The 16,581-nt window shown below is 43.8% G+C and overlaps 1 protein-coding gene across 1 annotated transcript in view; it reads left to right on the plus strand.

Moving 5' to 3' along the window:
* Positions 1 to 16,581, plus strand: part of TBC1D22B (TBC1 domain family member 22B) — a 65,297-nt gene that overhangs the window by 9,919 nt on the left and 38,797 nt on the right. Inside the window, exons 2-6 of the mRNA XM_004267656.4 lie at positions 2,876 to 2,932; positions 10,794 to 11,101; positions 13,382 to 13,561; positions 14,097 to 14,167; positions 15,576 to 15,704. Of these exons, the coding sequence (XP_004267704.1) occupies positions 2,876 to 2,932; positions 10,794 to 11,101; positions 13,382 to 13,561; positions 14,097 to 14,167; positions 15,576 to 15,704 (745 nt within the window). The remainder of the gene's footprint in view (positions 1 to 2,875; positions 2,933 to 10,793; positions 11,102 to 13,381; positions 13,562 to 14,096; positions 14,168 to 15,575; positions 15,705 to 16,581) is intronic.

Here is a 16,581-nt window from a genome sequence, read left to right on the forward strand (position 1 = left end):
TACATTTTTATTTAAAAGCAACTTTAGGATCACATCTGTTATGTCAAAGTAGGTACTTGGTAAACTTGTTCTATTTTCTAAATGTTAGGTAAGGAATAAATTACAAAAATTGGAAGGAGGAAGAAAACCAACATTTCTTAAGCACTGAGTGTGTGCCAGGCAGCGTTCACCTCACTACTTGCTAGTGTTACTACCTGCAGAAATTGTGCTGGAGGGCTTTTTACACATTATCCCGTTTAAACCTCCCAACCCTCTTAAGATTGCTTAATTTATTTCTTAAAAAGGTGATAATGTACACAATACTAATTCAGAAAGGTACAAAAAGGTTTGCACTGAACACTAGGTCTCTGTCACAGGGCCCTCCAGTCATCAGTTCCACTTCCATACCACTGCTACTGGTGTCTTATGTGTTCTTTCAGAGATACACTATAAATACATAGACATGATCATATATAATTATGTGGATATATTTTATTTTAAAGATTTTTACAAAAATGGAGGTATTATTGTGCATATAATGCTGCATCTTTTTTCTTTAAAATAAATTTATTTATTTATTTATTTATTTTTGGCTGTATTGAGTCTTCGTTGCTGCATGCGGGCTTTCTCTAGCTGCGGAGAGCGAGGGCTACTCTTCATTGTGGTGCGCGGGCTTCTCATTGCAGTGTCTTCTCTTGTTGTGGAGCACAGGCTCTAGGGTGCATGGGCTTCAGTAGTTGTGGCACATGGGCTCAGTAGTTGTGGCTCATGGGCTCAGTAGTTGTGGCTCACAGGCTCTAGAGCACAGGCTCAGTAGTTGTGGTGCCTGGGCTTAGTTGCTCTGCGGCATGTGGGATCTTCCCGGACCAGGGTTCCGACCCATGTCCCCCGCATAGGCAGGCAGATTCTCAACCACTGCACCACCAGGGAAGAGCCCTCTGCATCTTTTTTCAATGAATGTTTCATGTCAGTGGATATAGAACTGCCTAATTCTTTTTAACAGATGTACTGTAATTTATTTAACCAGCCCCATTGACAATAATCCTTTTTCTTTTAATAGGAAAGTTCAGCCCATTTATATTTATTGGAAAGACTGATATATTTGGTTTTAGTTCTATTTTTAATATTTTCTTTTAAAAAAATCTTTCACTATCAGGACAGTACTTGCTTTGGGAGGTGGGTGTGCGTGTGTATATTCTGATGATTTGAAAGGTTTCTTTTTATTCTAGTGATTGCGTATAACTTTTTACCATATTTCTTCAGACAGTATCTATTGACTCCCTGCCATGAGTAATGATAAAATTAGTAGTTGTATTTCCTGCCTCCTCCTCACTTGCTTTTAGTTGATTATATTATTTTTCTTAGTTTTATTTTATATCTTGAAACATACTTACACCTATATTACTTGAGCTATCAGCTTTAAATATCTTTTGAGCCTTGTCAGTAAAAGATGAGGAAATCAGTCTACTTATTTCAATCTACTTTTTCCTCCATCCCACTTTAACATTTGCCAATTACATTATTTTTACATTCTCTTCTGCAACCATAAAGCCTCAAATTTAAGACTCAGGCTTAAGGTAAAATCAATTAAATGCTCTCCATCAGTCCTTTTGCTATAGTTTCTCCATTTATTTCATTATTAATAGAAGTTTTTCCTCTAGTAGTTTCTTCAGGAAGGAGTCAGGGAGACCATATTCCCTGAGTTCTTACATATTGAAACATGTTTTTCTGTCACCTTTGTACTTAACAGTTTGGATTGATAAACAATTATTTTCAGGTCACTCTTTTTTTCTTTTTTTTTTTAAAAACTGTGAACTACTACAGAAAAGTACCTAAAACAATTGTTTGGTATAATACTTGATAAATAATCTCAAAGTGAACACCCCAGAATCCCCCTGTGTCTGTTCTCTCTCACACCTCCTTCCTTCCCCTCAGTGATAACCACGTTCTTTTATGTTAATCAGTCCTTGCTTTCTTTATAGTGTTACTACTATGGATGCATCCCTAAACAATAGAAATCATTTTTGTCAGTTTCTGAAGTGTATATATATATATATATATATATATATATATAGAATTATATAGTATCTACTCTTTTATTCTTTGCTTTTTTGCTCAATATGACATTTGTAAGATCCATTCACATTACTTTCAGCCTTACTCCATTTATTTACGTTGCTGTAAAGTATTCTATTATGTGAACACATGACAGTTTATTTCTCTGTTGATAGACACTTGGGTTGTTTCTAGTTTGGGGCTAAAAGGATCCATAATGCTATGGACACTTTTATATGTATCTCTTGATACACATATCTATATATTTCTCTAAAGATATATATTTGGGAATGAAAATACTGGGTCTTAGGGTATGCATATTTTGTTCGTCCTAGATACAGCCAAACATTTTTGAAGCGGTCGTATCTCTTTATACCCCTACCAGCAGTGTGTGAGAGTCCCGTGGGTCACTCTACTCTTGATTTGTGGTGTTGCTTCACTGTCTTGTAGTCCAAGTGGTCCTTTGGGGTAGGTGATATTCCAATTTTATAGATGAGAAAGCATATTCAAAGTGGTCAGGTAATTTAAAGCAAGTTTATAGAGGTAGTAGATGCCACAACTGGCATTTGAACTCTGTTCTCTCCAACTCTAAAGCCTTTCCATGCTGCCTTCTTTACAGATAGAACTTCCTGACAGTCAGTTACATAGGGCACTGAAACCTCACCAGGGAAGATGAACATTTTTTTTTAAAGAGTAGGGTGCTATCCTTTGGCTTGGGTATAGTTGTTCTTGGAGGCAACCTGCTTCTCAAAGTCCCTTCCAATGTTGTGATTCAGGTGGTACTTACCCAACATATTTACTTTCCTGACAACTTGCTTCTTCCTTTTTTCCTTGCTTTTAGCATCCAGCCCGTGTATGGAGCACAGCACCCTCCTTTGGACCCTCGGCTCACCAAAAAGTAAGTCAAGATATTTTTCCTTTCATGCATGTACTTCTCCTAAAACCCTGAAACCCTCCCCTACTTTGTTGAAATGACAGTTTCCACTTGGACTTTTTCTAGTGTCTCCTCTGCTCTGTTTTGAATCAGAAGATGAGCAATCTTACCTCTAAGCAGTCCATTACTAAGTGGAAAATTAACTTACATCAGAGATTTTTTTCTTATATTGGAAGGTGGTATATGTAGGGGTTTGGTGTTGGATTCTCTGTTCTGTGAGAAGGTCTTTATTGATTAAATATTGTCCTGAAATTGAATGATTGATGACCTTCTTCTGGTTTCTGGGGCCCATTGCTTCTGAATATATATATAGGTCTGCCCTCTTCCTTATTCTCTGAGAATTGAGGCAAATAGAACATAACTGTGGGACTGACAGTTTTCAGGTCCTCTTTCTCTTTGACACACTCAAGGAACCCCGCCAGACAATGGAGTTAAAAGCTCCCTGGAGACTATTTCTTTTTTCTTTTTTTTTTTTAATCCCGCCCCACACCCTGTCCTGAAGGCTATTTCTTCTAGTAAAATTCTAGTAAATTATTTTCTAACACAGCAGAGACCCTAGTTAAATCCTAGATGTGTGGATGTGTATTTGTAGCCCCAATTATCGCTTTATCACATCTTTCTCTCATAGGCCATCATTCAGCCACAATAAATTTAAATGAGGAGGTGGGTCATTTTCTCGCATGTTCTAAGAACTTTTGCCTCTATCTTTGAGCAGGCTTAATCTTAGAGACTTATTTCTAGGAAAGTTGTTGCTTGTAATGAAAGCTGAATGATTTGAGAGGTACAGGAGACCTAGGTTCTCATCCTTCAGGGGCCTGTGTGATAATATCTACCCTTTCTTTCTTCATAGTCAACGGGGAAGTAAAGATAATGTACATTAAAATATTTTGAATACCTAGAAAAATACCTTATCAAATATGCATCATCAATATTTTAATATTCTTTTAATAACTTAATGTGTGGTGAACTTTCTATAATTCTACAAACTCATTCTTTTTGCAATTTGGCCAATGTGTAGAAGGTACAGTCTTCTGAATTACTATAGAGGCATGACTGCTGTTCATTTCTGTAAAATGCACAATTTTTATATCAGGAACCGCTAGAGTGTAAGCTCTTTGTTCACCACTGTACCCTTAGCACCTAGACCAGCAGGTTGCACATGGTAGGCACTGAGTAAATATTTATGGAATGAAGGAATGAAGTCCCTGCATTTACTTAGACAATGGGTTTTTCTTTAACGTTTCTTAGTATGTACCTTGTATTAGATCTTCTTAAGGGGAAACATGTTTTCTGTGGTAGTTTTGTGATATTTTCATTAAGTATAATGAATTTTATTTCCTCGTTTTACCATCCGTGGACTCTCTGGTCTGTTGGCCAGTGTAACAGGCACTGTTAATTACCTTCCCAACAGTCTTCCCTGCACCTGCTTCTTCCTTGCTCAGGAACCACAGTTCTATTCAGTTCTTGAGCCGGTGACAGTGTACTTAGAGTAGGTATCTGGGTTAGTTTAAGCCTTTTATAATAATTCCTTGGTAATACCAGTGACTGGTCTATGATGGGCTCATCTCATTGGTTCTGGCCAATGAGATGTAAAAGAAAGTCTCCTGAAGGAGGGTTCTTGGAAGGATTTTCTTTTTTTGACCAGAGAGAGAACATTTTGTGAAGAAAGCTGCATTTTGCCTCCACTCACATTTCCTGCTTTTCAATGCGTTAGTGTGAAAATGAGATGCGAAGGGCTTTCCTGGTGGCGCAGTGATTAAGAATCCGCCTGCCAATGCAGGGGACACAGGTTCGAGCCCTGGTCTGGGAAGATCCCACATGACGCGGAGCAACTAAGCCCGTGCGCCACAACTACTGAGCCTGCGCTCTAGAGCCCACGAGCCACACTGCTGAGCCTGCATGCCACAACTACTGAAGCCCGTGCGCCTAGAGCCCGTGCTCCTCAACAAGAGAAGCCACCACAATGAGAAGCCCGCACGCTGCAACGAAGAGTAGCCCCTGCTTGCCACAACTAGAGAAAGCCCACGCACAGCAATGAAAACCAAACGCAGCCAAAAATAAATAAATTAATTAAAAAAAAAAAAGAAAATGAGATGTGAAGAACTGTAACAGTTAACTTGTACCCTGAGGGAAAGACAAGAGAATTGCAGAGACACCAGCTCAGTGCCCTGACATGTGGTCTTTACAACTTAAGCGTCATAGTTGAGTATTCTGTTCCTTGTAGCCAGTTCTGTTCGCAGCCAGGATTTGTTGATTGGTAATAGATCCATTACAGCATAATTTATAATGGCCTTTGATAAACACATGGCTAACGTAAAATCTGCCATCCACCTGTATATAAGGCAGTGGGATGTACTATCCTATTTTATGTTTGGGTCAGAGTCACCATACCTTCTCTGCATCTGTCATCAACTGAGTTTTCCCTGATTCTGTATTTAGGGCAGGTCTTGAGGAATATCACCATATCCCAGACTGCCAAGGCAAACTTTATATACTCTTGTTTTTCCCACCTATTTTTAATTTATTTTTATGTTCATTTTTTGGCTGCACCGCAGCATGCGGGATATTAGTTCCCCGATCAGGGATCAAACCTGCGCCCCCTGCAGTGGAAGCGCGGAGTCTTAACCACTGGACCGCCAGGGAAGTCCCCTTTTCCCACCTATTAATGATATAAAACCATGAATGTTTCCACTGGTCATTCAGCAGAGTTGCATTCATACTTTCAGTAGAAGTAGTTATTCAGCTCTGCAATTTGGGAGGAATATAATTGTCACTGAATAAATTGCATCCCTTTTTTGTGCATGTGGTGGTTTGGTATTACCACTCTACAATCTGGGACAACATCTAGGTCTGCACTGGACCATTTTACAATTCCAGATTGTTACAATAAAACATTTATTGCCCTTATTTGAGTACCTTTGTTGGGACATTTTTATTACTTTCTCTGCTACCTGATTACCGTTCCACTTCAAGCTACCATTAATTACTGTGTGGTTAATCCTCATTACAGCAGAAGCCTTTACATTGGGTCTTCAATCATCTAAACTGCACGAGCACAGCAAGTCATTACCTGTCTGTGTATTTTGACTTCCATTTGCCAAATTATTACCATTAGTGATAATATTGCCTGCAATAATTTTTATAGCTCAGATAAAACTAGTCTTACCGCAGAGCGGCCCCATTGGCCACTTGATGGTATGATAAACTTCTAAACTTATTGTTTTCTGAATTGATATCCTAGTTCTGAGTTATAAATCTAGTTCATGTGAAGCCACACTAGTCATTGATATGACTGGATTTAGCAAATTCCCCACTTGCTTCACACCCCTTTACCAGTGTCAAACGTTATTTTTCTAAATAAATTTGTGTTGTATTTCTCTTAAGTGAACAGCCGTCTCAGTAAAACAACATAGTATTCATCAAATCACAGAATGATTGATCTTTTGTTTCCTAATCCATATAACAAACAAACTATAATTTGGCATACAGATGTAAGGAGGTATGGTGAAGGTGTCTATGCGAGGCCAGGTTGGTTGTAACTTTGATATAGTTCTGTTTAAGTAATTTTGGTTAAACTTCAAGCCACACTGTGGCATTATTGTGCCTCAGGTTAGTTATAGATTAGTTGGGACCATGTTAAAATTAGGCAGCCTATAAGCCAAAGGCACCCCCAGCTAGAATTACCTGGATTAATATTTTACTGACACTCACCATGGCCCATCTCTTGGTGTGGTATTTTTTTGTTTGTTTTGAAAATTTATTTATTATTATTTTCGGCTGCATTGGGTCTTCGTTGCTGCGCGCAGACTTTCTCCAGTTGCAACGAGGGGGGCTGCTCTTCGTTGCGGTGCACAGGCTTCTTATTGCCGTGGCTTCTCTTTCTGTGGAGCACGGACTCTAGAGCGCAGGCTCAGTAGTTGTGGCTCGCGGGCTTAGTTGCTCCGCGGCATGTGGGATCTTCCCGGACCAGGGCTTGAACCCAGGTCCCCTGCACTGGCAGGCAGATCCTTAACCACTGTGCCACCAGGGAAGTCCCTGGTGCAGTGTTTTGATCCACTCCAGGGTGTGCATATGCTTCACCCAATGTTAGACTAATAGCATCTAGTCAATTCCTTGACCTGAGTTAAAATTCAGCTTCTTGATTCGTGGTTTATTTAAAGAATTCTTAAGACATCAAGAGGGTGTTTAAGAAACATCAACCAAGGAAAAAAAAAAATAACCTTGGCGTCCAAAGTACTCTTTATCACTCCATTGGAACCGTCCTGTGCAATCTTGAGGTACACGTGGTCTCTAAGGAGGAAAACAATAACAATAGCTGCATACTCCTATGCAGCATGTTTTTGATGGCAGATCTTTCTTACACTCCACCTATTTGTTCTTGACAGTGAACCCACTGAGGTGAGTACTGCAGGTTGTGGATCCTGGATCTCCTTTCACAGAGGAGAAGCATAGTGATGACTCCAGAACATACAGCCTCAAGAGGTCTGCAGAGAAGTAATTTGCCTCTGGCTCATGGATGATTTTTTTTTTTTAATATTTCCAGATGCTTTTTTTTAAAAAAGAATCTTTATTGGGGTATAATTGCTTTACTGGCTCATAGATTTTTGACGTGCAGATTTTTGCGTTGCATTGCCTTAGTTTTGTTTTCTTTGATTTGGGCTGTTTTTTTTTTTTTTTTTGCGGTATGCGGGCCTCTCACTGTTGTGGTCTCTCCTGTTGCGGAGCACAGGCTCCGGACGCGCAGGCTCAGCGGCCATGGCTCACGGGCCTAGCCGCTCCGCGGCATGTGGGGTCTTCCCGGACCGGGGCACGAACCCGTGTCCCCTGCATCGGCAGACGGACTCTCAACCACTGCGCCACCAGGGAAGCCCTCTTGTTCATTTTTTTTTTTTTTTTTTTTTGTGGTACGCGGGCCTCTCACTGTTGTGGCCTCTCCCGTTGCGGAGCACAGGCTCCGGACGCGCAGGCTCAGCGGCCATGGCTCACGGGCCCAGCCACTCCGCAGCATGTGGGATCTTCCCGGACCGGGGCACGAACCCGTGTCCCCTGCATCGACAGGCGGACTCTCAACCACTGCGCCACCAGGGAAGCCCCCTCTTGTTCATTTTTGATTGTTCATTCAGTACTTTTACTTTGGGGATTGACAAAAGCCAACAAAACAACCTTTTCCAGTGATTAATAAAAATAATATGCTCATTGTAGAAAACATGAATAATTCAGAGAATTATAAAAATTAAATTTATCACCTATAATTCCATAGCCCAGAGATAAGCAATGTTAACATTTTGATGCATTTTATTCCTGGTCTTTTCTGTGCATATACTTTCTAAGAAATATAGAGATCATAAAAAATATATAATTTTGGTTCAATTTTCACTTTATTGAGATCATTTTCTAGTGTTATTAAATAGCCTTCAAGATGTGATTTTCGTTAAGCAGTATAGCATTCCATCTGGTGGCTGAAACATAATATATCTCATCATTTGCAATTTCTAGATGTTTATATTGTTTGTAGTTTTTAACCAAAATAAATAATACCATTATAAACTGTTTTAGATCACCTTCGTTTGATTCAATGATTATTTTCTTATGGTCAGAAATTATGAATCATTTTCAGGCTCATGGTGTGTATGTTGCCAGATTGTTTTCCAGAAGGTGGTACAACATACACCCCCACCTGCAGTATTAGAGAGCTGGTCTCACTACACCTTAGTTAGCACCAAAGAGGATGCATCTTTAAATCTTTACTGATTTAGTGGGTGGAGAATGGTATCTTGTTTCCTTCATGTCTTTTTTTTGTTTGTTTTGCGGTACGTGGGCCTCTCACTGTTGTGGCCTCTCCTGTTGCGGAGCACAGGCTCCGGACGCGCAGGCTCAGTGGCCATGGCTCACGGGCCTAGCCGCTCCACGGCCTGTGGGATCTTCCCGGACCAGGGCACGAACCCGTGTCCCCTGCATCGGCAGGCGGACTCTCAACCACTGCGCCACCAGGGAAGCCCTCCTTCACGTTTGAACTGTTACTTCTTGTAATCTTATGTTATCTCCTGCATCCTCAGTGATAGCGTGATATATTTTCCTTTCCTTTGTGCGAGACTAGTGTTTGAAAATATGCCTCAGTGATATCTTTTTTGGTGTTAATAATAGGGACTTTCCGATGAGCTGTATGAGTTACGAGTCTGTATTTATCAATATTAGGAACAATTATCTTTCAGAATAACTATTGGACATATCTAGGGAGATGGGATGGGTATTAGACCACCCACCTCTACCCAAAGGGAAGAAACATCTCTCGGAAATGGGGGAACTTCAGCTCTTCCAGCAGAGCCTTGTTTTTAGTCCAGAGTTGCCCTGCCTTGCTGAGGGAAACAGGCATTTTAATGATGTTTTTACGCCTCACATTCCAGTCCTCAGGGATGCTAATTAAGACTGAATTAGAAATGTCCCAACTACCTAGTCCCCTGGAACCACAATAAGGGCCCCCAGCCCTTAAGGAGTTCACAGAGAGGAAAAGTTCAGGGGGATTTCCCTGGCGGTACAGTGGTTAAGACTCCACACTTCCACTGCAGGGGGCACGGGCTCGATCCCTGGTCAGGGAACTAAGATCCTGCAATCCACATGGTGCAGCCAAAAAAAAAAAAAGAAGAGGAAAAGTGCAGGAAAGTAGGAAAGGTCTACATCAGTGGTCCCCAGCCTTTTTGGCACCAGGGACTGGTTTCATGGAAGACAGTTTTTCCATGGACTGGGGGGCGGTGTGGGGAGATGGTTTCGGGATGATTCAAGCGCATTACATTTATTGTGCACTTTATTTCTATTATTCAGTCATGTACTGTCTCCACGATTTTTTTTGCTGTATTCTATGCTATTATTTATTAAATACATTTGAAAAAATAAACTTGTATATACTCAGTTAATTTATTTTTAAAATAAACCTTATTAGTTCCCTAAGTGGAAAACCAGTATCATTTGCCAAAAATAGAAAGTAACCTTAAAAATAAATACAGTGAAACACAAAACAATCTTATTAATTAAATTCTAAGCCAGATTCTGTCCTTACAAAATGTTGATCCTGAGACTGCCCTCACTTTGTTAAAAAATAGTTGTAAAGACAGAGTGGCAGCGAACTCAGATCTCTCCTCAAGGGCAGCAGGACTTCAACAGAATAAAAAGGGAACAACTTGTTCATTTTGGAACTCAGTGTTTCGTAATACATGTGGGCTACCTAAAATTGTGTCTTGTTCTACCAGTAGTTGATGTCCTGCTTTAAAAAATAGTTTAGGTCATGTTGTCATAACAGATTAACTCTGAAATCTCAGTGGATTGACACAACAAAGGCTTATTTCTCACTCACACCACCTGTCCAGAGTAGAGTCAGGTGCGTGTGGTGGGCAGGCTCTGCTCCACGTGGTCACTCTGTTATCCAGGCTGAGGGAGGCGCCACCATCTGGAGTTGTCATGCTAGAAGAAAGCTTACAGAGAACTCACACCTGTTCTTTTATACTTTGGCTCCGAAGGGACTGCCTCACTTCTCTCCTTAGCCCATTGGCCAGAACTAGTCATATAGCGTCACCTAAGTGCAGGGGGGCTGGAAAGTATAGAGGAGCACATGGAATATTTGGAGAGCGTTGCTGTCCTTGTTTTGTCTGGCTCTGCAGCATAGAGGTGGTCTGGATGCATCAGATGAGGAATGGAAATGGATATTTTTTGTTTGAAGAAGGTAATGATTGTGCATGCGATAGTTTATAATACTGTTAATATTATATTAAGCAAGTGAAGATGGTCAGATGTGTCAGACCATTCCTTCGTAACGGTGTCTCCTTTCTTAAAGCTTCATTAAAGAGCGGTCAAAAGTCAGCACGGTTCCTCTGAAGAATAAGAAGGCCTCCAGTTTTCATGAGTTTGCCCGGAACACCAGTGATGCTTGGGACATTGGCGATGACGAGGAAGAGGACTTTTCCTCCCCTTCTTTCCAAACTCTGAACTCAAAAGTTGCTTTGGCAACTGCTGCCCAAGTGCTAGAAAACCACAGCAAGCTGAGAGTGAGACCAGAACGGTCCCAGTCCACGACATCCGAAGTTCCTGCCAGCCACAAGGTTATAAAGTCCAGCAGTGACGCCCAGCTGTCCAGAAATTCCAGTAAGTCTGTCCAGTTCCCCTCCTTAGGCTCAGCCTCTTCAGCAGAGTGCATTTTAAATAAAAACAGGTTTCTTTAGGGCCTCCCTCAGATCTTCCACTGGGTGATAAATAGGCGAGCTCAAGCCTGAGGGACATCAGTGAGCCTAACTGGTCCTGAGCTGTACTTACTCCTCCCACCTGGATGGCTGCCTGGCCCTGGGACCCGGGGTTTCACTTCCTGACACCCGAGTGTTGCCTGCCATTCTCTTCTTCCTTTACCTGTGGTGGGGTCCAAAACTTCTGTGGTTTGGTTGCTTCACATTGCTTTAGGCCTGCTCAGGTTGAAGACTATTGACTATATGTAGTTACAGTTGTTAGTGGCCGAATTTCACAAATGTTTGGCACTGTTGGTTGACCTCCTCAGCTGTGGGGAACAGCCACTAGCATAGGTTGTCTTTTTCCTGTTCCTGAGGGACGGAGTCCCTGTGTCACGGCTCCCTGCCCACCAGGTTGGGTGGGGCGGGAGGAGATACCCTTTCTTTTCAGGAAACTGGCAGCAGTAACTGGTTGAGATGATGGTGGCTTTATCAGATGTTTGGGGATGCCCGGTGTACTCTTTTAAATATCCGTTGCTGTATTTAATGTTGGGTTTTATGGAAGCCAGTTATTCTGAGCTGGAGGGGGAAGTGCCCTCAAGCTAGTGAAAGTTCAAACAGCTGACTGGTAAAGGATGTAAAAGAAAGTAGAATGCCAGAGCCCTGGCGCGTGTCCTGGCTCATGTTCTAAGAGAACTTCTTTTACAGTTTCATACTAAGGTTGTGGTCAGGAAATTAGGCTGAAAGGCCTTTAAAATCATTCCATAGTCACTTTCCGTGGCTGATTCGGGCCCCAGCTCGAACCTTCAATGACGTGCCCAGGACAGGCATTCAGTGTCCATTGACCGGGTGGCCACAGCTACAGGCTGTGGAAGTGTCTTCACACATGATTGAGGGTCTCCACAGGGTCCCAGTGTGAGGGAAGGCCCCACCACAATCCCTAATGAGCTGCACTTGTGCAGCCAGGACTGCCCAGACCGTTCCTGTTACGAGGTTCCCTCCTGGGAGCATCTGTCTGTCAGTCCGAAAGTGCACGCTGGTCTGAGCTCTGCAGCGTGTGGTCTGCGTTTCCTAGGCCCCGTGTTACACTAGGCATCCAAGCCAAGTCCTCCGTGGCACTTGTTTCTGTAAACCTTCTTGTGATGCTGGTTGATGAGTATTCACTGTTTTATTCTTGTTGTGACTACTACTTTTTAAGGCCCTAATATGTAAAGAATATGAAACAGTCATGAAAGGACAGTCAGAATTTAAAACTGAGTTTCATTTGGGGTAGTAAAATAAATAAGGGTTTTGGAGTCAGGCAGACCTAAGGTGGTATCTCAGCTCTCGCAAATTACTTAACCTCTCTGAGCTACAGTTTCCTAATCTCTAAAATAGCGATAAATTCCTACCGTATGTTGTAAGCATCAAATGAGAGGTCATATGTAACTGTGACGAGCATAATGCCTTAATAAGCATTCAATAAATGTTAGTCCTATACTGCTCATTTCTCCTACCTACCATCTAGTTTAGAAGTGTCTAGAACTGGACAGAGTTCAGCTTGAGTCTGTGTTCCTGTTATTTCAATTAGAGAAATGTGATTGGCTGGTGAGAAATATGCGAGCACAGAGGAACCTGCCTTAGGCCAGAGCCTCTCACCTGTGTGCAGAGCACAACTAGTGGGCCAAGAACAGGTGAGAGTTGTGCCAGAGGTATTGACCCTCTCAGCCCTTGGGGCAGCTGGCTAGGGCTGGGGCTTCGGGAGAGCAGCCACCTCCTTTCATTGCGGTGTGCTTTACAGTGTCATTTTCTCTGTGCTCTGTGACGTGGAGAAGGAAGGCAAGCACTGCCTTTGACTGCGTTGCCCCAAAACTTGCTATTAGGCGCCAAGAAAAGTTCCAGGTTGGGGTACAAAGAAAACAATTGATTTTCCTCTGAAGTCACAAAAAAATGTTGTCAAATTTGCTACCGCAGCTGGAGTCTCTGTTTGCACATAAGGTGCCTTGGTATGTATGATAAAAACGCAGCCCTTCCCCTGGGCGGATGAATGGAGCGCAGCTGGGTTTCCATCCCCTGGCCGCTCCACACCGAGCACCTTCAGGCAGCGCACAAACCATGAAGCCGCAGCTCTGGTGGAGGAGACCAGCGCTCAACAGTCAGGTTTAAGGTTTCTCAGAATCTGTGCTCTTCACACAGCTTGTTCTCTTTCTCTTTCAAATTATCTCAGGTGATACATGCCTGAGGAACCCACTCCACAAACAGCAGTCACTCCCTCTCCGACCCATCATCCCCCTTGTTGCCCGGATCTCGGACCAGAACGCTTCTGGGGCACCCCCGATGACTGTCCGGGAGAAAACCCGCCTAGAAAAATTCCGTCAGCTTCTCTCCAGCCACAACACCGACTTAGGTGAGTCCCCGTGAGCCCTGGGCCAAAGCTAGGACCTCTTGGTGACTGGAATTCTCAGAGACCTGGAAGCTATTGCTCTTTATTCTTCCTTCTTTTACTTTTCCAGCATCTCCTGATCTGGTGCCCATTGAAGTGACATGCAGGTATTAAGTCAGAAATATGTTACTAGGAATTAGGGACCAAATTAGGTGGGACTGGATTCTGTGGCCTGTAGCTATTCTGGCTTTGGTCTCCCCTACCTCCAGGTGATTCTTACTGAAATCCACACCTACTGGCCTTTCTCTTCCCCTCTAACTCTAATCTCTGAGCTGACTGGATCACTGCTGCAGAGCACTTTGATGCTCAGGGCTGTGTTTTGGGCTTTTTCCCTGTGCTTGTCGGTAGCTGGTGGCGGTGGTGGCAGCGGCAGTGGTGGCAGTGGCGATGGCAATCGTCCTACTGGAATGGTGGGAGGCACCAGGCAGCGCTGGCTGAGGCTTGTCTTAGGGCATCTGTGGGAAGGGCTAAATCCAACAAAGCCTTTATCTATTTGCAGATGAACTGAGGAAGTGTAGCTGGCCAGGGGTTCCCAGGGAGGTTCGGCCTGTAACCTGGAGACTCCTGTCGGTGAGTTCTACCCACTGTGTAGAGAAGCGTGAGCCTCACACAGCCCTTCTTACCTGCTGAGGTTAGTCTGGTCACATAAGTCTTGCACCGTAGACTTCTCTAGTCCTACCGGATGTGACAGACCTGTGTGACCGTAGTCCTATTGCTTTGCATAAAGAAACACATTCTTGAGAGTTTATTCCCACACATGTAGAAGAGCACACGTTTGTGCCTATAGTCCTGATCTCGCCTTCTCAAAACCAAGGAGGAAGAATACAGTGAGGCTGGGTGAGCCAGTACTTATTTGAACAGGCTCCCACATTCCCTGGGCTTCCCTCCTTTTTCAGTAGGCATAACCAGGGTGGTTGAAACCCACTTTGCAACTGTGAAGAGTTGATAAACGGGCCTCCCTCAGAAGCCTGCACTAGTCCCACTTTCACTAAGTAACGGAGCACTGTGCCTGTCACTGTGATACGAACACCTTGATTTCCTGAGCCTGTAAAATTCATTCATTCGTTCAATAAATCCTATAAGGATTTACTGAGAGCCTGCTGTTCGCCAGGCATGGTGCCAGGTGCTGTGAGGATATAGGGAAGTGAAGACGGCACAGCCCCTGCTCTCCAGGCGCTTGCTCGCTCGCTCGCTATGGAATGTATCCCTTAGCTGCCTGCAAGAGGATGGCTCTCTCCTGACTGCCCCCACCCCCAGTCTTGCAGCCGTGTAATCATTGCCCCAGCTTCTTCTAAGTTTGAATGCTATTAGAAGTAGATGTGGTGAGAATGGAAGGGGAACAGGAGATGTAAGAATTGAGAGTGGGATCTAGACCAGGGATAAGAATGTAAGTTGGCCTGGAGCTGGGGCCAGGAGGGGGGCTGCTGCCAGCAGTTCTGTGCCTGGACGTTGCAGCTGCTGTGTCGCAGATTCCATTCAGGTTCCTAAGCTGGTAATTCTGAATGTTACCGTAGAAAATAATGTGTAACCGGCACCGACTCACGTGGCACACCAGTGAGATATGCCACAGAGGTGGCCACCTCCCTGTGACCCTGGGAAGGTTTGCCTCGTGCACACACAGCCCCAGGAGGTCCTGACTCGGGTCCAGTTCCCTCCTACTGACCTACATTCGCTTCTCTACTGTGCCAGCTCCGGAACTCTGCAGTGCTCCAGTAGTACCCGCTCCTAGCGCAGTGCAGGGGGTGCAGGGGTAAATAACCCTGGCTGGCCGTGCTTCATCTGCCCACATGTGCATCTCATTGAATGAGGAGAGGGCAAACACTGGGTGGCCAGAACCAAGACGGGATTTACGCTTGTGTCTTGGCAGCTTTCTTTCGGTTCCTTTGATAGTTTCCAAGCCACTGCTCAGGCTAAAATAAAAATTAAGGATTCATCCAACCAGTGCCTGTCCCCATCTGACTAGCAGTCCTGTCTACAGGGCTATCTCCCAGCAAACACCGAGAGGAGGAAGTTGACCTTGCAGCGGAAGCGGGAGGAGTATTTTGGCTTCATTGAACAGTATTATGACTCTCGAAATGAGGAACATCACCAGGATACCTACAGACAGGTACAGTCATCGCCTGCTGCCCTTTTGCTCACTAGTCATAATCTTAAGGTGTGGCTCCTGGAAGTGCTCTTGGGGTGCGAGTTTTCCAAGTCTTCAGGCTACAGTGTGCTGGTTAGGAATTAAATTTATTCCCAGAACTACTTCCCCTCTTTCTAATTCAGTAGCTCTTATCTTAGCCATTTTAAATAGATAGATTCTGGGGGGTCCTGGTCAGTGGCAGTGCTTCTCTGACTTTAATGTGCGTACACATCATCTAGGATTATGATAAAATCCCAACTAGGGATTATGGTAAAATGCAGATTCTAATTCAGGAGGCCTGGGGTGAGACCTTCACTTCTAATGAGCTCCCAGGTGATGCCACCTGCTGCTGGTCCACAGACCACACAGAGAGTAGTAAGGGTTATGGGACACAAGCTGAAAGATGAGTTCACTCTGTGGTCCATCCCTCTGGACTGTGACATCAGTGTGTCCTTCTGGCAGCTGCAGTGCCTCTTTAGCAACCGTGTTTGTCTGTCTGCAGGAGCCATAGCCCTCAGCAGCCTTAGCAGGGAGTGTTCTATCGTTGCGCATAGTGGTCCCCACAGCCTGCGGAAAGGTGGAGGGTGTGAAGGGGAGTCTCGTGGTTGCAGAGGGGAAAATACTGGGGGAGGCAACTGTCTACAACAAGCTCCAAGAATTGAAGTAGCCTCTGCGGCTATTGACACATTCCTTAGGATTGTTAGACATCTGGGAAATCCCGAAGCCAAAACCAATCATCATGACTTCTTTGGTAACAGAAGTCAGAACTTTCAGTGCCAGTTATTAAAGGCCAGCTCCCTCTAGTTCTCTATCCTGGCATGTTTTTGCAGCTTTCAGAGCTCTTTTACTTCTTGGGAAC

The sequence above is a fragment of the Orcinus orca genome, chromosome 10 (assembly GCF_937001465.1).
Source record: "Orcinus orca chromosome 10, mOrcOrc1.1, whole genome shotgun sequence".
Taxonomy (NCBI): Eukaryota; Metazoa; Chordata; class Mammalia; order Artiodactyla; family Delphinidae; genus Orcinus; species Orcinus orca.